The following is a 23230-nucleotide window of genomic DNA, read 5'->3' on the forward strand; positions in this document are numbered from 1 at the left end:
TACATCACGCATAGTGATACTGTTCTGTGTTAAAACAACGCAATTTGAGTTACATTGATTTCTATTGCAGGTGCTCACCAAGACCGGGGTTCGAATCCAGCTAAAGACTTTTAAAGTTTATTATTACTCAATAAACTAACTGTTTGAATGTGTAATGCTCCAAGGTAAATAAAATATGCCTAAGCACTTTATTCTTGTGTTTTTTGACATTCTTTTATGAAAAATTAAGCATACCAACTTGAATGTGTCATTATTAAGTAGTTGTTGTAGCATTATGCTTTTGGTTATTATTGTTTTGTATTTTAATGTACAAATGATCTATAGAAATGTCATAGATTATATAGTGAACACACACACACACATATATACATATATATATATATACACAATATGTGTGTGTGTGTGTGTGTGTGTATAGTGTGCATAGTGTATTTGGAATTAAAAGTCAAGTAGTCAGTTATTTATATATGCATTATTTATCTAACAATTGTCAACAGAACAGTAATGAATATAGAGTAGAAAATGTAAAAATAATAAATTAGTTATTAATAATACAGTATTAACAATATAAATAAACAATGTTAATAAAATGTTAAATACAAACAGAAACCGACACAAAGTGGACTTAAAAGTCAAGGACATTTATTAATCCAATATTTATTTAACAATGGTCAAAAAAACAGTAATGAACATGGAATAAAAAAATCTTAAAAATTAAATGTTAAATATTAACAGAATAAATACAAAATTAACAAATTAAATAACATGTTAAATAAATTTAGAAACCAAAACAATAAGTGAAATAGAATAAATTTAACTATTATGGTTGTAACCTGTATACACTTTATACACACACACACACACACACACACACACATATAAATAATAAATAAGTTAAATAAAATGTCAACAAAATAAATAAACTATTTAAATAAAAAGTGCAATAAAACAGAATCAAACAAGGTAATTAAACAACTAAACTAAATAAACTGTATAAACTATAGACATACACATAAATAATAAACAGTTAAATAAAATGTTAACAAAATAAATATTTTTTATAAAATGTGAAATAAAATAGAAACCAACAAGTGAAATAGTATAAATTGAAGATCTATTATGGTTGTAAACATTATACACTCTGTACACACACATATATAAATAATAAATTAAATAAAATGTTAACAAAATAAATACACTATTTAAATAAAATGCGCAATAAAATAGAAACCAACAACAAGTGAAATAGAATAAACTGTAGAACTATTATGGTTATAAACTAAATAAATACACACACATATATAAATAATAAATAAGTTAAATAAAATGTTAACAAAAAAAATTATTAAAAAGTATAATGTGCAAAAAAACAAGTGAAATAGAATAAATTGAATTATTATGGTTATAAACTGTAAACACTATACACACACACACATAAATTATATAAAAGTTAAATAAAATGTCAACAAAATAAATACACTATTTAAAGAAAATGTGAAATAAAAATATAAACTAACAGCAAGTGAAATTGAATAAACTGAAGAACTATTCCACTATATACATACACAAACCAAATGTGCCCCAAGCCTGCGTTTGAGTGAAGGTCTCGGCCGTTAGATCGCCCCCTGGGGGCTGGCTGCAGTACAAGTCATAAAGCCCGCCTCCTCCGTGTTAATGAAGGAGACTTGAGCCCAAATAAAAAAATTAATTACACTTGCAATAAAATGTCCCGAAAGATGGTTCTGGTCGATTAAGGCACTGATTATTGTGCTGAAATAGGTGCAGATCTTCATTTTTGTAAACAGTTTGTTTTTAGCAGTAATTTAATGCTGGGCGTGTCATCGTGATTGACAGCTGTGATTGACAGTTTCTCAAAGCAGCGCGTCTGAGCTTCGGCAGAAGACTGAAGTGTTATTACTCGATTGCTGTGATATTTTATTATGACAAAATGAGTTCAGCAGTAAACTACAGTTTCTGACATACATGATCTGGTGGAACACTGTTTATTCGCTAAGGTCAGGGCTTTTTTCGGGCTTTATTAGTTTGCTAATACACGCCTAGCCACCCAGATAGCAAAATACACTGGGGCCAGTTCTTGCCTGCCGGAGACTTACCCCTCAGACTGACTACCTCTGCTGGACCTACTCCGGATGCCTGGACTCACTGCCCGATTCCAGCCCGAGTCAATTGAGCCAGATGCGGCGGCCGAGCGAGCAGGCGCTGCCGCATGCGAGCCGGAATCAGCCCGCGACGCCGCGAGTAGGTTATGCGCTGCTGCCCGGAGCTGGCGCGATTGAATCTTCATTATATAAAACCCTCACATTTAACGTTATTACAACAATTTTTGTTGATATGACAACAAACGCATGCTACTATGTGAACGTAAAGTGTATCACTGAGTTTAACCTTTGAATAAAGATGCAAACAGCATACATAGCAATTATTTAAATAAAGGACAAAATAAATAACAATAAACCTGTATCGATTGCACAAGTATTAAATAATAATACAATTGAATACATTTTGTAGTGCACAAGAATTAAGAAATACGAAAATGACAATAAAACTGCACAATAAAATAAACCCATTTAAGTACGGGGAAAATACAGGAGATCGTTAGCAGTAATTCTCTTTGTGTCTAAATAATAATCTCCACGTTGATCTCCTGTATGGTTATTTGAACTTGCTTTGCAGGACGTCTCTGCATTTTAAGTTTTGGCATGTTATTAAGTAATCTACTGAATTTGCTGTTATAAATCATTATAAGGTTCTTGAAATTGAATCTTATATAACCTAATAGAGCTGTAAATGTTAGATATTATTTATTTACATCATTTACTGTTGGCGTTTTATTTGAACACTCCAGCTAACATTAAAATGAATGTAAATTCCTCGTTGCCAGATATAATGAAGGCATCGAATAAACCAAATGAAAACGGAGGCAAAAAAGTTAAATAAATAAACAATTCAAGCGAAAATGAATAAACAATATACTAGTGATGTTACAGCAGATAGACGTTGTATTAATAGTGCAAAGTTTTTTTGCACAAATTGACAAATTGCAGGGTTGGGATGTGTAAATATCCTGTTGATATTTAGTAATCTTGCTGTATTTATCTTCTAAACGCACGATTGTTCCCGCATGGTAAATCGTTATGGTGTGTAGGCTATATTTTGGGTTCTGTTGATGGCTAATTAAAAATAAAAACCTTTCTAAAAATGTATGTGTTGTTTATATGTTATTGTTCATATTTTACAAGTGTCTTTTCTACCCCTATGAAGATAACAAATACCAACAACAAATATAACAATAAGAGAATATATTATTTGTGCTCATATTCAGGCTAGAGTGTATAAAAGATTGTTTATTTCTGCAGTCCACCATGTATTGCTTTTATTAAAGTTTAACAGCTTACATCACACCGTTTTTAAACCGTATATTATTGTGTTTTTTAATGTAAGTGCTTCTATTTACATCAGTGAGCGTTTGTTATAGTGCAGACACCGGCAGTCGAGTGAAAAGTTCGGGGGGCGTGGTTGATTTTACATAAAGCGTTTGGTTGGAAGCTCGACTCCGCTCATTTTCGCGGCTCCTCCTCTGGCTCAATCAGACAGTCCTTCTGCGCATGTCAAGGCTCCAATTTCAGCAGTCTTTTGCGACAGTTTGTGCCCGTCAAGCAGGCGTTTTGCCCTCAAGGCGTTCAATGGGAAAAGGGGCTGTCGCGTCGTCCATATTTTTTACAGTCATTGACCCCAACTCTTAACCCAACCTCACAGTAACAAACCTCCATGTGGGTTTCATTGATTCAATGTCTCGTACATGGCACAGAATACAACCTATCGCAGTTTATTAAAATCACACCTACCCCAGCCCTAGGCCCAACCTCACGGTAACCTGCTGTGTTTTATTCAATTTTACTCCTACCCCAACCCTAAACACAACCTCAGAGTAAGCAGTTTATATATATTTTTTATTTTTGAGAATGTTTACTACAGCTACATCAATCGCAAACCCAGCCTACGTGCGGCATAAGTGCCTACCACTTAGAGGTCATCCAGGCAACTTGCAGTGTAATCTCCTCCACTTGTAGGTCTCTGAGCTGCAGCAACACCTAAGCGCTCTGACACACAGACACAAAAGAAACCATTGCTTTTAACCTCCTCTTGGAGAGGAGAAAGTCTCCGACCCTGGATCTCAGGTCTTCTATGGAGGGACTGTCAGGAATCCTGTAAGAGCATCCCATCCACACAACCTCTTGCCATAAAAACAAAGCAGAATGTGTGGTGAAGGAACTCCGGGTTGACAGAGCCTTGTCCTTGCTCCAAGCAATGTGCTAACAAGGTGCTGAACAGAGTGACGGTGGCACAAAGGTTAGCGCTTATGACTACGGATCAGAAGATTCTCGGTTACGGAAACCAAGAAACTGTGTATGAGAGAGTGCGTAAGTGTATGAGTGGCACTTGTGCAAGCGGAGCAGGGACGTGCCAGCGATCAGAATGAACTGGAGTTTGTGCCAAGACTGGCTTTCCAAAGTGGCAGTTCCCATATGGTCTAGCGGTTAGGATTCCTGGTTTTCACCCAGGCGGCCCGTGTTAGACTCCCGGTATGGGAAGGCTTGAGTGCTTTTGCTTCTGTCCTTTTTGGCCAGCGGTCGGACTGCAGCTACTTTATACGATGTGGTTGTGGAACTGCCCGTAAGCCTTCGATAGCTCAGTTGGTAGAGCGGAGGACTGTAGGTGGGATGATGGCAATCCTTAGGTCGCTGGTTCGACTCCGGCTCGAAGGACATCTTTTGCGCTCAGAGCCGCTTTCTTGCCTTCGCCAAGTGAGTTCACCACTGCTCAAAGTTCAGCATGGAGGTGAAAAGGAAGTTCCCTGACCGGGAATCGAACCCGGGCCGCGGCGGTGAGAGCGCTGAATACTAACCACTAGACCACCAGGGAAGGTCTGGCTGAAGGTTGCCCTCAAGTCTAGCTGTGGGCCTCCACCCAGGTGTGCTGCAGCTGCTCTGACAAAAATAACTCTAACGTTTGCATCCTCCTCCTGGGGAGGAGAAAGTCTCAGAGCCTGGATCACAGTTCTTCTTGGGAGGGACTGTCACATGCTCGGTGTAAGAGCATCCTATCGACACCACAACTTGCCATGACAACAAAGCACAGCATGCGTTGAAGGAACTCCATGTTCACGTGGACTGGGCCAGTGGTGCAATGGATAACGCGTCTGATTACGGATCAGAAGATTCTAGGTTTGACTCCTGGCTGGCTAGTTCAGGAATTTTTTGCGTTGCTCTCAGTGCAGTGCGGTCGCGGTTTGCCCCTGCCGGAGTTGTTCGGTTCTACTCTGGAGTGAATCGAGTTTCTGGGGCCGCCAGCACAGAGCCTGTGGCCACTCTCATGGGAAGACAGCAGTGACAGCTTGTAGACCAAAATGTTTGCTGTGAGGCTAAGGCGTTCTACTTGGCCCCTAATAATTCCTTACATTTATATAGCGCTTTTCTGGGCACTCAAAGCGCTTTACACAATGGGGGGGTTCTCCTCCACCACTTCACCAGTGTGTAGCATCCACCTGGATGACACGACGGCAGCCATTTTGCGCCAGCCCACACATGATGAAGCCAATTGAATATGGCCATGATGGACAGAGACCCCTACCCCTACCACACGTTAACATCTTAAGACGGTGCTCACTGAGCAGTATAGCGTCCCCGTCACTCAAACACACAGACCAAAGGTTGGGCGCCCCCTGCTGGCCTCACTAACACTACTTCCAGCAGCAACCTAGCTTTCCCATGTGGTCTCCCATTCAGGTACTGACCGGGAACAGCCCTGTTTAGCTTCAGTGGGCGGCCATGTGAGAGTTGCAGAGAGCTAGCTGCCGGCTGGTAATGGAGTTAATGTGATTGTCTGTTGTGGTGAAGGAGCTGAGACGAAAGGTAATCTAAGTACCTACTGTCACCCATGGTCATGACTGAAAGGACAAGATCTCGGATACAATCGGACACATTTTACAAAGTGTTATGACCCGCTTGTTTGAGTCGCAGCACAAAAGAGAGATGAGCCAACAAAATAACCTGAATGCAAATGATTTATTATAAAATGTAACTCATACAACAATCAATCAATGCAACCAACAAATATCTAGGGATACTAATGAAGATAAAGAACTTAGGATATAATCACAACAACACTTTAACTACATGATATAAGTAATGCAAAACAAAACCATAAGGTTAAAGAATCAATGAGATGGGAGGTCTTGACATGAGGACTCCTGAGTAGCCACAGCGTCCTGGGGTAGCTAGCACAACAACTTTTATATATCCATTGATGAGTAATGCAGGCATCCAATCACAATTTACCACATACTCCAACCTGGATTTCTCATTCAGGGAATCAGACAGAGAACATCATCCAACACAACACTAGCTACATGAACACACTGGAGAGTGGATAACAGATGAGATTTCAAGCCGCAGAGGTGCTGTTTGCCAGATGTTTATGAAACTGTTCTTCTCTCAGCTGCCATCATTGTGTTTACATAAATGCGAGGAGCGCGACACATTTACAACCCCATCTACTGCAGTGTAGGAAAACAGTATACCGTTACTCAGCCTTTTCAAACATTTTTCAGACATGAAACATCCTGTGAGAAAATGTTTTGCTGCATTCGTGTCATGTGTGCAACTTTTTGTCCATGTGTTTTTTAAGCTGCTGCGAATGAGCGAAACTCTGTAGATACTGATCAGATCTGTACGTTTCTCTCCAGTGTGAATCCTCTTTTGTGTTTTCAGATGTGTTTACTGATTAAACCTCTTGTCACAGTTTGAACAATTGTACGGTCTCTCCAGTGTGAATCGCTTGGTGCAGTTTTTGGAGCTGAAATAAAAGTCTTCTCACACTCAAAGCACATATACTCTTTCACACCAGAGTGGACCTTCATGTGTTTATTAAGGTTTTCTGATTGGTTTAAGCTTTTCCCACACTGAGAACATGTGAATGGTTTCTCTCCAGTGTAGAAGTCTATGGGCATAAAAGTCCAGTGTGACCGAAGCTTAAGTGCAAGTGAATGGTTTCTCTCCAGTGTGGATCCTCATGTGTTTATTAAGGTGTGATGAGCAGTAAAAATTCTTCCTACACTGAGTGCATGTAAATGGTTTCCTTCCAGTGTGAATCATCATGTGTTCATTAAGGTGTGATGATTGGCTGAAGCTCTTTTCACACTGAGTGCAAGTGAATGGTTTCTCTCCAGTGTGGATCCTCATGTGTCGATTAAGGGAGGATGAGCAGTTAAAACTCTTCCCACACCGAGTGCATGTGAAGGGTTTCTCTCCAGTGTGGATCCTCATGTGTAGATTAAGGTGTGATGAGCAGGTAAAACTCTTCCCACACCGAGTGCATGTGAATGGTTTCTCTCCAGTGTGGATCCGCATGTGTAGATTAAGGTGTGATGATTGGCTGAAACTCTTCCCACACTGAGTGCATGTGAATGGTTTCTCTCCAGTGTGGATCATCATGTGTTGATAAAGGTTTGTAGAGCAGCTGAAACTCTTCCCACACTGAGTGCATGTGAATGGTTTCTCTCCAGTGTGGATCCTCATATGGTGATTAAGGTGTGAGGAGTAGCTGAAACTCTTTCCACACTGAGTGCATGTGAATGGTTTGTCTCCAGTGTGGATCCTCATGTGGTTATAAAGGGAAGATGACAGGCTGAAACTCTTCCCACACTGAGTGCATGTGAATGGTTTCTCTCCAGTGTGGATCCGCATGTGTAGATTAAGGTGTGATGATTGGCTGAAACTCTTCCCACACTGAGTGCATGTGAATGGTTTCTCTCCAGTGTGGATCCTCATATGGTGATTAAGGTGTGAGGAGTAGCTGAAACTCTTTCCACACTGAGTGCATGTAAATGGTTTGGGTAACGCTTTCTTTTACAACCCGCAAAGTACCGCGTAAGTACAGTGAAATTACAGTGTACTTTTCTGTACGTACTGTGTAAGTATAATGAACGTATGTGTAGGTATAAGGGAACAAACCGTAATGTTTGGGTAATAAGGGGGTAACAACCAGATGTTCATCAAGAAAATTACCGCGTAAGTACAGTGAAATAACGGTGTACTTTTCTGTACCTATAGTGTAAGTATAAATAACGCTTACTTAGGTATAAGGGAACAAACTGTAATGCTTGGGTAATAAGGGGGTAACAACCAGATATTCAGCATGAAAAGTACCGCGTAAGTACTGTGAAATAACGTTGTACTTTTCTTTAAATTGCAAAAGAACAAACCATAATGTATGCGTAATAGGGGAGTAACAATAAGATATTTATCAAGCAAAGATCCGCGTAAGTATATTACGTTTACGATGTACTTTTCTTCAAGTATTGTATACATATGAAGAATTATGCAAGGATGGTGACAACCTATTGCTATCTGCAAATGTACTGTACATGCACCTGCGTGAGTACATTAGTACTCTTATTCAGTGCTTGGGTTTTATATGGGGTGTTTAATGAATAAAAGGTTTACAACCTGTGAAATTATGAACCCTTATTGTATACTGTATGCATTTTAAATCTGCAATTCAATATAAAATATATTTCCATACACTACTTACCTTATGTTTACTCGTCGATCTCACCAAAGCCATCAATGTCTCCATAACTCACTATCAACAAATAACTTTGCATGATATAGGCCTACCGTCAGGGTTCAATGTAGATTAAAACAGGATCGCATCTTTACTGCTGTTTGCACAGGGGGGCCAACTGTTGCATTTCAGTAAATGTATAGCTGATGCTTTATAGAAAAATGTAGTAATTTGGTATTCAATCAATAAAAACTGCTGCTGTAGTTTACTCTGTTCTTAGTGTTCACGTATACACTAGTGTGTTAAAGTTCAGCTTCTTCCCTCTTTGTTCCCTGTAATTAAAGGGTGAATACAGTATTTGTTCCCTCCTTGTTCCCTGTTCTTACGGGGTAAATACCACATTTGAGGGTTGTAAATTAAAGTGAAGCATTGTTCCTCTCTTGTTCCCTGTACTTACAGGGTAAATACCACATTTGAGGGTTGTAAATTAAAGTGAAGCACTGTTCCTCCCTTGTTACCTGTACTTACAGGGTAAATACCACATTTGAGGGTTGTAAATTAAAGTGAAGCACTGTTCCTCCCTTGTTACCTGTACTTACAGGGTAAATACCACATTTGAGGGTTGTAAATTAAAGTGAAGCATTGTTCCTCTCTTGTTCCCTGTACTTACAGGGTAAACACCACATTTGAGGGTTGTAAATTAAAGTGAAACACTGTTCCTCCCTTGTTACCTGTACTTACAGGGTAAATACCACATTTGAGGGTTGTAAATTAAAGTGAAGCTTTGTTCCTCCCTTGTTCCCTGTACTTACAGGGTAAATACCACATTTGAGGGTTGTAAATTAAAGTGAAGCACTGTTCCTCCCTTGTTACCTGTACTTACAGGGTAAATACCACATTTGAGGGTTGTAAATTAAAGTGAAGCACTGTTCCTCCCTTGTTCCCTGTACTTACAGGGTAAATACCACATTTGAGGGTTGTAAATTAAAGTGAAGCACTGTTCCTCCCTTGTTACCTGTACTTACAGGGTAAATACCACATTTGAGGGTTGTAAATTAAAGTGAAGCTTTGTTCCTCTCTTGTTACCTGTAGTTAAAGGGTAAATACAACATTTGTTCCCCCCTTGTTCCCTTTAGTTTACAATGTAAAATCTTGAAGGCAGTAAAATAAATATACAAACACACAATATACTTCTTCTTTACTTTGTAACCTTTATTTTAATAAATAAGCATTTTAAAACACTTCATCTTAATCAAACATTGTCCTGTCTATCATTGCCTATACTCATTCATTTTCTCTTCGTCCTTTTGTTAATCTGGGGTCGCCACAGTGGAATGAACCACCAACTTATCCAGCATATGTTTTACGCAGTGGATGCCCTTCCAGCTGCAACCCATCTCTGGGAAACATCCATACACACCCATTCACACGCATACACTACAGACAATTTAGTCTACCCAATTCACCTGTACCGCATGTCTTTGGACTGTGAGGGAAACCGGAGCACCCGGAGGAAACCCACGCGAACGCAGGAAGAACTCCACGCAGAAACGCCAACTGACCCAGCCGAGGCTCGAACCAACAACCTTCTTGCTGTGAGGAAACAGCACTACCTACTGTGCCACTGTGTTGCCACCCAGCTGCAACCCATCACTGGGAAACATCCATACACACTCATTCACACACATACACTACGGACAATTTTAGCTTACCCAATGTCACCACATATTTTTGGACTTGTGGGAGCACCCGGATGAAACCCACGCTAACATGGGGAGAACATGCAAACTCCACACAGAAATGCCAACTGACCCAGCCAAGGCTCGAACCAGCGACCTTCTTGCTGTGAGGCGATTGTGCTACCCACTGCACCTGCCTATACTCAGACAGCAAAATAACACAATATTTCATTCCCCCTTTTTTCTGGCATCTCTTGCTTGGCTTCCTCTTCTGCTCTTCTCAGCTTCCACTGAGGACTCTGATGGTGAGTGGCTGATGAAATCCCATGGGTCTTGCTGCTCTGCATTTATATAAAATATATGAACAGACATAAAGGCTTTTAGTAAGCTGTAGACATGTTTATTTTGCTGTTTTATGTGTGTGTGGTGGTTGTCCAACAATTTCACATACTAAATATTTACAGATACCATACAGACACTATACATTACTATCAAACAAAAGTACTATGATCAGATCATATGGGAGATTGTGATCATTTATAGTGATAATAATTAAAGCGCAGAGGGGAAAAGGCTTATATAGTAGGCTACTGTGCTAAAGTTCAAGGCTACTTGTTGATATTTTCTGTAGCATGCCAGTTTGATATATCAATTTACATTTCCAAACATTATTTTTGTCATTAACTTTGCTGTAATTAACGTATACAGGGAGAAAATAGTTGTATGACAACAGCCACAGAGATCTGAACTGATTAACGTTATCATCCAGTCTATCTGGAATGACATGAAGAAACTAAATTCAGAGGAACTTTGGCAACATCTCTAAGATGTGCAAAGTAAACGACAGTAAACATTGGTAAATATTCGCTGCTGACCGTTTAGATTCGGCCATGAACTAGCATTAATTTTACGCTAAAACAAATGAAACGTAATAAATATAATCTGGTTAATGCCATTTCTAATCGTAACAGTAGCGTTATTTACTAACAACGATTTACTCACATGTGTTACATGTTGACGAGACGGAGCAATTCCAAACGTCCCAAAAGTCTGAGCAAAACCTCGTGGCGTGCTGCTGCAGTTTGATTCGGATCTTTAGAGGCTTCTTGATTCACAACTCGTTTGAATCAACGAATCAGTAGGCGCGTACCTGAAGTGATACAATATCGCGAGATGGATTCAAATGCACACGGAGCTGTCTGTTGTTCTCGCGATGTTTTGATGTCACACTGATCGGTTTGTTGAAGACGAATCGATTCAACTCGCCGTCCTCCATTCCCAGAATTTCCTGTTCACGGCAGTACAAGGACGGCAGCGCGAGGTAAATAAAACAAGTATTTTTATGACGTTATGTACATAGAAGTGTTTGTTTAGGTTTTTGTTTATATCTGATGTTTGTACGTATTTTTAACAATTACACCCTTTTCACAACACTGTTATGACGCGTTTAACGATCATCAGGATCTAAAATCCTTGAGTTTTTTATATGATTTTTTTTATAAAATAACATTTATTTGTATCTACGTATGCATTATATAATATTATTACATGTGCGAGGTGTTTCAAACAGTGTCTATGGTCATGAGTAAATTAGAAGTTATTCTCTCTTCTTGCTGGCGTTATCAGTTTCACACTATATTTTTATTTTTCTAATTGTCGAGACAACACCATCGTAAAGTTTTCATTTTATTTGAGCAAAGAAGATTGTAAAAAAAATGTGTTGTACTTTCCCATTCACTGTGCTGAAATGTAAAAAGGGTCCATAACAGTACATCAACCATATTATGATATCTTTCACTTTATTTAGGACTAATGATGGGTTAAGACATGTACTTTAATCAAAAACTAACCTTAGGGGTAGTTAACCCAAACGTTACATTTACTTACCATTTAATGAGTGACACAGAATTTAAATATGTACACTGAACTGCAAATAATCTTTACTTCAAAGTCTATACTGCCTGCACATATATTTAAGCCTTTTCCCCTCTGCGCTTTAATTATTATCACTATAAATGATCACAATCTCCCATATGATCTGATGATAGTACTTTTGTTTGATAGTAATGTATAGTGTCTGTATGGTATCTGTAAATATTTAGTATGTGAAATTGTTGGACAACCACCACACACACATAAAACAGCAAAATAAACATGTCTACAGCTTACTAAAAGCCTTTATGTCTGTTCATATATTTTATATAAATGCAGAGCAGCAAGACCCATGGGATTTCATCAGCCACTCACCATCAGAGTCCTCAGTGGAAGCTGAGAAGAGCAGAAGAGGAAGCCAAGCAAGAGATGCCAGAAAAAAGGGGGAATGAAATATTGTGTTATTTTGCTGTCTGAGTATAGGCAGGTGCAGTGGGTAGCACAATCGCCTCACAGCAAGAAGGTCGCTGGTTCGAGCCTTGGCTGGGTCAGTTGGCATTTCTGTGTGGAGTTTGCATGTTCTCCCCATGTTAGCGTGGGTTTCATCCGGGTGCTCCCACAAGTCCAAAAATATGTGGTGACATTGGGTAAGCTAAAATTGTCCGTAGTGTATGTGTGTGAATGAGTGTGTATGGATGTTTCCCAGTGATGGGTTGCAGCTGGGTGGCAACACAGTGGCACAGTAGGTAGTGCTGTTTCCTCACAGCAAGAAGGTTGTTGGTTCGAGCCTCGGCTGGGTCAGTTGGCGTTTCTGCGTGGAGTTCTTCCTGCGTTCGCGTGGGTTTCCTCCGGGTGCTCCGGTTTCCCTCACAGTCCAAAGACATGCGGTACAGGTGAATTGGGTAGACTAAATTGTCTGTAGTGTATGCGTGTGAATGGGTGTGTATGGATGTTTCCCAGAGATGGGTTGCAGCTGGAAGGGCATCCACTGCGTAAAACATATGCTGGATAAGTTGGTGGTTCATTCCACTGTGGCGACCCCAGATTAACAAAAGGACGAAGAGAAAATGAATGAGTATAGGCAATGATAGACAGGACAATGTTTGATTAAGATGAAGTGTTTTAAAATGCTTATTTATTAAAATAAAGGTTACAAAGTAAAGAAGAAGTATATTGTGTGTTTGTATATTTATTTTACTGCCTTCAAGATTTTACATTGTAAACTAAAGGGAACAAGGGGGGAACAAATGTTGTATTTACCCTTTAACTACAGGTAACAAGAGAGGAACAAAGCTTCACTTTAATTTACAACCCTCAAATGTGGTATTTACCCTGTAAGTACAGGTAACAAGGGAGGAACAGTGCTTCACTTTAATTTACAACCCTCAAATGTGGTATTTACCCTGTAAGTACAGGGAACAAGGGAGGAACAGTGCTTCACTTTAATTTACAACCCTCAAATGTGGTATTTACCCTGTAAGTACAGGTAACAAGGGAGGAACAGTGCTTCACTTTAATTTACAACCCTCAAATGTGGTATTTACCCTGTAAGTACAGGGAACAAGGGGGTAACAAGGGAGGAACAGTGCTTCACTTTAATTTACAACCCTCAAATGTGGTATTTACCCTGTAAGTACAGGGAACAAGGGAGGAACAAAGCTTCACTTTAATTTACAACCCTCAAATGTGGTATTTACCCTGTAAGTACAGGTAACAAGGGAGGAACAGTGTTTCACTTTAATTTACAACCCTCAAATGTGGTGTTTACCCTGTAAGTACAGGGAACAAGAGAGGAACAATGCTTCACTTTAATTTACAACCCTCAAATGTGGTATTTACCCTGTAAGTACAGGTAACAAGGGAGGAACAGTGCTTCACTTTAATTTACAACCCTCAAATGTGGTATTTACCCTGTAAGTACAGGTAACAAGAGAGGAACAGTGCTTCACTTTAATTTACAACCCTCAAATGTGGTATTTACCCTGTAAGTACAGGGAACAAGAGAGGAACAATGCTTCACTTTAATTTACAACCCTCAAATGTGGTATTTACCCCGTAAGAACAGGGAACAAGGAGGGAACAAATACTGTATTCACCCTTTAATTACAGGGAACAAAGAGGGAAGAAGCTGAACTTTAACACACTAGTGTATACGTGAACACTAAGAACAGAGTAAACTACAGCAGCAGTTTTTATTGATTGAATACCAAATTACTACATTTTTCTATAAAGCATCAGCTATACATTTACTGAAATGCAACAGTTGGCCCCCCTGTGCAAACAGCAGTAAAGATGCGATCCTGTTTTAATCTACATTGAACCCTGACGGTAGGCCTATATCATGCAAAGTTATTTGTTGATAGTGAGTTATGGAGACATTGATGGCTTTGGTGAGATCGACGAGTAAACATAAGGTAAGTAGTGTATGGAAATATATTTTATATTGAATTGCAGATTTAAAATGCATACAGTATACAATAAGGGTTCATAATTTCACAGGTTGTAAACCTTTTATTCATTAAACACCCCATATAAAACCCAAGCACTGAATAAGAGTACTAATGTACTCACGCAGGTGCATGTACAGTACATTTGCAGATAGCAATAGGTTGTCACCATCCTTGCATAATTCTTCATATGTATACAATACTTGAAGAAAAGTACATCGTAAACGTAATATACTTACGCGGATCTTTGCTTGATAAATATCTTATTGTTACTCCCCTATTACGCATACATTATGGTTTGTTCTTTTGCAATTTAAAGAAAAGTACAACGTTATTTCACAGTACTTACGCGGTACTTTTCATGCTGAATATCTGGTTGTTACCCCCTTATTACCCAAGCATTACAGTTTGTTCCCTTATACCTAAGTAAGCGTTATTTATACTTACACTATACGTACAGAAAAGTACACCGTTATTTCACTGTACTTACGCGGTAATTTTCTTGATGAACATCTGGTTGTTACCCCCTTATTACCCAAACATTACGGTTTGTTCCCTTATACCTACACATACGTTCATTATACTTACACAGTACGTACAGAAAAGTACACTGTAATTTCACTGTACTTACGCGGTACTTTGCGGGTTGTAAAAGAAAGCGTTACCATGGTTTGTCTCCAGTGTGGATCCTCATGTGGTTATAAAGGGAAGATGACAGGCTGAAACTCTTCCCACACTGAGTGCATGTGAATGGTTTCTCTCCAGTGTGGATCATCATGTGAATCTTAAGACTGCTTTTGATTGCAAAACTCTTTCCACACTGAGAGCAGGTAAAATGATTATTGTCTCTCCTTTTTAAAATGCCATCAGTCTGTAAATGAGTTTTTTCCTTAATTTTGACATGATGTTTCTCCTCTTTACTCCCCTCATTCTCTTCAATCAGGTCTGAAATAAATAAAACATTAGTTTTCATTAAGTCTTAAAAACTCATCAAAAGCTGAAAAGTGAAAAGACACTGGAAACATTGGCTACACACACTGTAATTTTGATGCACATTAAATGTAAAATAAATCAAATCATATTTTGTTCGGTCCATTAACGTGTACACATTTAAGCAGATTCAAATCAATTTATCCTTATCTAGTATCTTTAACAATGTCAATTTTGTCAAAGCGAAGTTATAGTAAATTGAAACTGTGTCAGTCTAGTTTTCAGAGTTTCTTACATAATTGATCATAAGTCATTTGGTCATATTGATAAGACAAAGATTTGAAAGCTGTAAATGGCCTCTTTTTATTCATATTTATTCATTTATCATTTATGATTGTTGGTGTTTTCTGTGATGACAGTCAACATAGTTTAATTGGTCTCCACTCATAAGATGGCAAAAAGGTAATGGGTGAGAGTATAAAGGAAGAGGAGGAGAGTTAAAGAGGTTGACTGAACTGTTGCAGTGAGGGGAAACGAGTAGAGAAACCGGGTCGAGACGAGCAATGTAAACTTAACAACTGGCTGTGAGAAACAAAAAGCAAAAGTATGTATTGAAGCAACAGGGCAAAGACTGCTGTCTTATTACTGAAGTGCTCTATCCTCCGCTGGGTCTAGACGTTCTTCAAAATGTATGTGTTCGTCATCAGATTCGCGCTCTTCCTCTGAGGAGAAAGTAAATTCTTCATCGCTGTCCAGTATCATCCGAAGTGCTTCTTTCGTGCAACATGCTCATCTATGAAAAAGCTTGTCGTTTTATGCCATGTCTCGGGAAAAGTGTACAATATTACCTGGCTCACCTTAGTTCATTTCTATATGAACAGTGTGCTCACTCAGGGCAGGATCACATTAGCTGTAACGAGGTGATACAGGAGAATCCTTACTTTTATATGGATTTCATGAAAAAAGTTGATTATTTGTTTTTGACTTGAATTGGTTAATGCAACAGTAGACACATCAAGCTTTATAGATGTCATAAATCATCATCTTTGTTTAATATTTGCTGAGTTTCCTGTCCTGTTGCCAAGTGATGATCAACAGTAAAAATGCCATAATTTACCACTTCCCAACAGAAAAAAAAAAACACCAACAATCTAGATTGCATGATTATTTAGTGTCATGGCTTTGCAGTTAAAAAATGTGGTTATAATGGAAGTCAATTGGTCAAAAACAGCCAAGAACATAATGAAAGGGTATAGGGCTGCACGAGTAATCACATTATCACGATAACAATATTTGTGGCCCATGATCAATAATTAAATATTGTCACGATTTTACAGTAGAAACTCATTAAATTATTTTAATGAGTGGAGTTTACGGATTGTATGGCAGCACAAGCAAGAAGTGACTGCGTCTAGATTGCAAGTGTTTTTTTCGAGGAATGTATGCAAAGGATCAGGAATTGATCGCACTCAAAAAACGCAATCATCTAACACGTGCATCACTTTCATGCCATGTTCTCAAGGATAAATTTGCATCTGAGTGCTGCTTTGAAAATAATAAAATTATTAAAAAGCACATTAAAGACTATACATATAAAATAAAACATTCACAAAAGGTGTATCTTATAAAAAAACACACCAATTGATAGGCGCTGCTTTCGTGCTTAAAAGGGCACCTAGGTTACCCCATATTTCAGATTTAAGATGAGTCTTTTGTGTCTCCAGATTGTAAATGTAAAGTTTCAGCTCAAAACACCTATCAGGTTTTTTAATATTCCTTTTATAAGATTCTATCTTTTACCGTTTTGTACCAGGTGGCGGTTTTGTGGTACTGTGCCTTTAAGGCTAGTCCTTACTGCCCACCATTTCTACGTGCCTTAAAGGTGCAGTAGGTGATTGTCTTCAGAAACATTTTTTGTTGTGCTGCCTGAAAGTCTCTTCACAGTCCCATAGTAATGATTACAGTAAATGATCTGAATGTGTTTATTTGTATTTTTATAATATGGGTAAAGCATAAAACTAAAAAATGTTCATCCAATTAAATAGAGTTGGACCGTCATCTCCCTTAATTCCGATTAGCAGGTCAGACTGTCTGTCAGCAAATGTAAATTTGTACTTCTGCGCATCTGTTCACACAGATCCGCCATTAGCGCGTGCCCGTCTGCATCACAAACGCATGCGCGCGCACGAGCGAGCTGCGGGCCGATGCCGAGTCGGAGCCGCCGAAGGACAGCCGAGCTCAGGCCGATTACTGTAAAGCCAGGCGCGAGTATAATTCGCCCTTAAAGCGGCTGAAGTATTACTGTTAGACAGGTAATGTTCTGTTTTTAAACTATTTTAGTCAGGCTAAGCTTATGTTATGCTTGTGTTAGCTAAGCGTGTTCTGTTATGAATGACTTATATGCACAGACGTGATGTTCAGCCACTGAAATGTACCGGTGAAAGATTGATGTGATTATTTTCAGTTTCATAAGGTCCTTTGACAGCATCTATAATAGAAATTTATATTTAGTTTAACAACAAAACATCAGTAAATAGTGCTATTCCGCCTAGCCTGCTTTATTGAGCTGAAGTTGCTTTTATATTCACATTGGGTCATTTATGAACAATGACAGCCTCCCTATACTGTTTACCATGTTACTCTGAATATTCACTCTGAAATAGCATGTAAGTGTGGCAAAGTAATAAATGTAATTCCTTTACGGCGCTGGCACTAACTAACTGGCGAATGACCTGAACTAGTGGGTTGTCTGTCTGCTGTTGTGATGCGGTGCGCGCTCGCGATTTCAGGGGGTGTGTCTTTGAATCGCAGTCCCTCCCCGCCGTCCAAAGGTAATATGCTAAGCGGTTAGCATTTTGGCAGATCACCTACTGCACCTTTAATCTCCTCCCTCGGCTGCGCCACAACAGACAGACTTAACATAACTGTTCTGACATGCGGCTGTGGTGATAAAATAAAGCTAAAGTAAATCACTGTTATTCATTACACACATGCACTGTTTTAAAACATTTTAAACTTGTAAAAATCACTCTTCTTGATCACATTTTATGATGATTGATGATCCTAGCAAACTGAACAGACCGTTTATTCCCGGTTGCTTTGCTCTCGTCCTGTCTTGTTGATTTGATTGTACACGTGACTAGCATGACATGTTAATATGCAGCTGTCAAATGTCAAGTTGTCAAGTTCGGTCTGTCTGAAAAACTGCTCCTATTGGTCCACCGTTTTTATGTTGTTAAATTGAAAAAAAAAAGGACTGGGTGTGTTTATATCACCCCAATATGACGGTCTATGCACCATACCTACACACGTCTGTCCAAACAGCTTAAAAACGAGATTTTTCACCATATGTGTCCTTATAAAAGAATAAAGCTGAATTTAAAATCAAATTTGCAAAAGAAAAAGATTAAACATATCAGGACTGTTAAAAGCACATTCTACTTCATATTTAGACTCCAATACAACAGCTAAGATTATGAATGACAGATTGTAAAGCCGTCTCACCTGCGTGTTTCAGCTGAGCGTCAAATCTCTCTCAAAAAGTTTAACTAAAATGCACAACTGTTGTTAGTTGCACCTGCGGGAACCACAATGAACCGAACACATCATTCTTTTAATTCAATATTCGTGAAGTATGTGAACCAACCGCAGTTGCTTTGTCATGTTGGACACGCGACTAGTTTATTACAATAATTACACTTAGCTTTGCCATCATTTTTCACCACATGTAGCCACTCTTTTGAGCACATCTTGCGCTCCATCTCTAAACAAATGTCTTGATTATTATTGAAGGTGCTCTCCAGCGACAAAGTTCCTGGCAGAGTAGCAGAAGAAAAAAATGTGTATGCCGAAATTGGACAAGAGGAATCAAAATTTAAATTATATAACAAGTATGGGATTCTTAGCATCTAATCCCTGCCCGTTTTATTACAAGTTATGTTTTTTTATAGTTATGGCTGTAATCATTTGGATTAAATTACCCTCAAAATCCTGCTCATTTAAGGCATCATTTTCAGCAAATTATGTAAAATAACAGTAGTAGAACTAACTTTATAGCGACAGCTCGACAAAGTCAGCACGGGTATAAAAACAGGTGGTTTTATTCCTGATGAGAATATTTATTGTTGTCAGACTTCACTTTCACATAAATACACCTGAATAATCCAATCAAAACTTACAGCTAATCAGAACAGCCTGTGTGTGTAGCATCTCGTCAGATCATACGGAACTGACAGTCAAAATCAGGGGTAAATCTTAAATGAAGCAAGACAAGACTACATGACTCTCCTCTGAATTTCCAACAAGCTTACTTTAATACGAAATTAAAGCAGGTAACAAACATGAAGTACAATTGTGGTGCAGCGATGAGACGAATGCATTGAGTGACTGTCAGGAGGCGTGGCTATGCAGGAAGATGGTGTGTGTAAACTCGCTTTCAGAAAAGAGAGACAGAAAGCACTTACTGCTGTGAGGCTGCCTCTGATAAAAACAAAAAAAAACTATTAAATAAAGTAAACAGGTTTAGAATGCACAGCTGATATTGCTTTTTGATCCTGTGGGAAGGCAATAATGAACCGGTTAAAATATTTCTGAATAATATGTTGAAAAACTATGTTTTGACAAAACTTAAACCCAAAAGGTTCATGGCTTCGGAACAAACAATCAGGGCTGAAGCCCAACAACCTCCCGTGCCACCCCTGATCAGGAATAAACACCAACCTATTTGTTGTTCAGAGTCTTCATTTTTAATTTTGCAGGGTTCTGGATCACTCATATTCCTGCTGTCCTTCAATAAACTCTTTACTGGAGCCTGATGGGAATATTCTAGTGTTTATAGCTGAACTGGAGGAGAAGACAATTATTCTAATTATATGCTGTGGCTAAAATGAGTATCGTGGTTTTTTTTTTTTTTGCCTAAAATAAAGATCACGACTTTCTCACGATTCTGCAGATGTAAAATAAAAGTTATGAGTGCATGGGCTATTATTATTGTTATTCTCAAACGTGGTAAAGCAATAGGCTTTGTGTAGCTGTACTGTTGGTTACAATGCTACATTTTGTATAGACTTTTTTTTAGGAAAATGTACTTCTAATACAATACATTATTAATAGATTTTTTATATATTAGCTTATTTTAAACTCAAGATTAGTATGTAAACAGTGTACTAAAATCAACTAATGTTTAAAGCATTTAAAACACTTTTTAAAAACACACTAATAAAAGTCTTTTGGATGTTTTTTTCTGTAGTGTACTTTATTGTAGTACAATAAAAATATATTTAAGTATTACTGGTATTTAGTATACTTCTGTCAAGTGTACTAAAGTCCTACTGAAGTATAAACATACTTTTAATTAGTATATTTATAGTGTAAAACCATCAAACTTTTATTTAACATAAAAAAATAACAATGTACTAAAAATGTATTTTCGGGTATTTAAGTGTATTTTAATTGCATTTAATTATATTTTTTCACCTGGGTGAAGAATGCATATTGAGAAAAAGCTTCTTTTTTTAGGATCTAAAAATTCATCCTTTAAAAAAATCTCAAGCAAAAAGATTCCAATGACGCGCCTGCTGGTATGTGAAGAATGTGGTCAATACTGACGAACATCACACTCAGATGTTTGCATATCATCAGCATGCTGTAATCAATTTTTTACGCATGAAAAGTAATTTTTAGACTAGTTTGTTGGCCAGTTGAAGTCAGTGCAATGCTAAACGTTATTGTTCCACTATTTTTGTTCATTTTGTATCACATTGTCCCACAACATCATCATATAGTTTAGAATACTGGACAATGTTTTATAATCATTAATTATTTTAGTGTCCATTTCATTTAGCATATTTCAAATTGGGGGCATCCATGTTTTCTGACATACTTTAAACCAGAGTTTCTGCAGGTGTCACCAAGTTAAATTTAGGACTTTTAAAGACAATTTCAATATGAATGAAATTTTAGACTCATAAAGGGCTAAAGGCCAAAGAATTTTTCAGATGGCCCAGATAGAAAGTTTAAATATTTTAGATATTTCTTAGCAAAATTCTTAGATCTTAATTATTGTGTAAAAATAAGCAAGCTTTATTTGTATCCACACACTTTTTTTTCCAACATAAACTTTATTTAAAATAAAAAACCAATTAACAAATGCTTTTAAAGTTTTAAAAACTATAATAAAATAAATTTATGCACAACAATCTGTCCAGGTCGATGTCCTCAGCAGTGAATACATGGAGCATGTTTAAATGTTATTGTAAGGAAAATGATTAAAGCATTATAATAAATAATGTTAAAATGACCTTTTTGAATAAAAAGTTGAAAGTTTTATTTTATGGAGATGAATTGTTGGGTGATTGTATGGGTTTTGGCCAGATTGGGTAACAAAACATGAACAAAGGAAAATGAAGATTTGTCTATAAAAGATTTAAGACCTACAACAAAATAATTCAGTAAATTTAAGACTTTTTAAGGCCTGAAATTTGGATTTTGGAATTCAAGACATTTTAAGACTCCGCAGAAGCCCTGTTTAAACACAATAGCGCTGGTAATTAGTTATTAAAATAATGATTTAATTCTAGATATCTGTGAGAACTAGTAACAACTACTAAAAACAAGTTTAAAGCCATAAAGAAGTCGGAATTATGATCGTGACATATGCAAATGGAAAGTACTAAGCCAACACTATCACTGTAATAGCAGATATCTTCTATGAGAATACTGGCGGTCAAATATCATCAGCTCAGTTAAACTTTTTTTATATAGCGCCTTTGCTCAGAAACGATTTACAAACAGTAGAAGAACGAGAAAAGCAATAACCTTAAGAAGTAGAGAAATGGGAGAGTAATAATACATAAAATAGCGACAAAACACCAAGAACAAGTAACAAGAAAGAAACTGATTCCTGTCTTTCAATGAGTGCTTATGTGCATTTAGGAGAACTAGGCAGCACACTCAGGGCTGCAAGGTTTAATTTATTCTTGTTATTAAAATATATCTGAATGAGGATCAAATGACTGAGTAGGTCTTTGAGAATAAAAACTAACCTGTTTGTTCCTGCAGATCTTCCTGTTTGACTGTGAATGTTTCTTCAATCTTCACATCTTCACTCTCCTCTTTAATAAACGCCATCTTTATAACAGTGTGGAGATCAGTCGCTTCAGCAGGAGTTATTCTCTGTGTTTGGACACTTTATCCTGTTTAAAATGAACAAAACAATAAAAATGTTCGTTTTAAAATGAATAAAACAATGAACAAAAAACCAAGAATGAGCTGATTAAAACTAGAAACGTAACTACTTTTCTTATATATAGTGATGTATACTTAAAATGGAATGACATTATGTTATATATTAAATCGAACCTTCATTAAAACACTTTTCTGTTGTTCAAACAATAGCCCCCACCACTGGGAGTAAAATAGTATTACGTTGTATAAAGGGTTAAAATAATATTGTCAACAGCAGGTACAAAATTAAGCACTGAATGAAAAACTGAAACTTTAATCAATCGCTTTATATTTGTGTAAACGCTTTAAAACAAACCTTTCTCCAGTCAAATAACAGTGTGGGAGCGGCGCAGCCTTATGACGTCACACGCCAAGCCAAAATAAAAGTCTTTTTTTGTTTAGCGTTTTTGACACTTACCTTTGGAGTAGGCCCAGCTCTAGCTTGGAACTTTAGGGTGGGCCAAAACAAAAACATAAAAAAAAATTATATAT

The 23230-nt window shown here is 37.7% G+C and overlaps 1 protein-coding gene, 1 long non-coding RNA gene and 1 other non-coding gene across 3 annotated transcripts; 2 read left to right on the forward strand and 1 right to left on the reverse strand.

Annotated features, from left to right (window-relative positions):
• Window positions 1-4700: 4700 nt before the first annotated feature.
• trnay-gua (transfer RNA tyrosine (anticodon GUA)) lies at window positions 4701-4787 on the forward strand. The gene is given in 2 exon segments: window positions 4701-4737; window positions 4752-4787. It is a non-coding gene; the product is annotated as a tRNA-Tyr (tRNA).
• A 1283-nt stretch (window positions 4788-6070) lies between these two features.
• LOC148681140 (uncharacterized) lies at window positions 6071-23110 on the reverse strand. The gene is made up of 4 exons (XM_088650561.1): window positions 22874-23110; window positions 22558-22707; window positions 15303-15529; window positions 6071-7874 (listed from the first exon to the last, which is right to left on the reverse strand). Exons 2-4 carry the CDS (start codon window positions 22640-22642, stop codon window positions 7053-7055), a joined length of 1134 nt encoding a protein of 377 aa, XP_088506687.1. The 5' UTR covers window positions 22643-22707; window positions 22874-23110; the 3' UTR covers window positions 6071-7052.
• Window positions 11540-15189, forward strand: LOC148681141 (uncharacterized). Its single transcript, XR_015942986.1, has 2 exons — window positions 11540-11586; window positions 12477-15189. It is a non-coding gene; the product is annotated as an uncharacterized LOC148681141 (long non-coding RNA).
• Window positions 23111-23230: the final 120 nt, after the last annotated feature.

Source organism: Danio rerio, chromosome 4, assembly GCF_052040795.2.
Source record: "Danio rerio strain M-AB ecotype USA chromosome 4, GRCz13ab, whole genome shotgun sequence".
Lineage (NCBI taxonomy): Eukaryota > Metazoa > Chordata > Actinopteri > Cypriniformes > Danionidae > Danio > Danio rerio.

Excerpts from the sequence above, each read along its gene's own strand:
- LOC148681140 (XM_088650561.1), bottom strand. The coding sequence starts at position 22,642 with ATGGCGTTTATTAAAGAGGAGAGTGAAGATGTGAAGATTGAAGAAACA. Across the intron at positions 15,530-22,557 it reads AGATCTGCAGGAACAAACAG|ACCTGATTGAAGAGAATGAG; the intron begins GTTAGTTTTTAT and ends TATTTATTTCAG. Across the intron at positions 7,875-15,302 it reads AGTGTGGGAAGAGTTTCAGC|TACTCCTCACACCTTAATCA; the intron begins CTGTCATCTTCC and ends AAGAGTTTCAGC.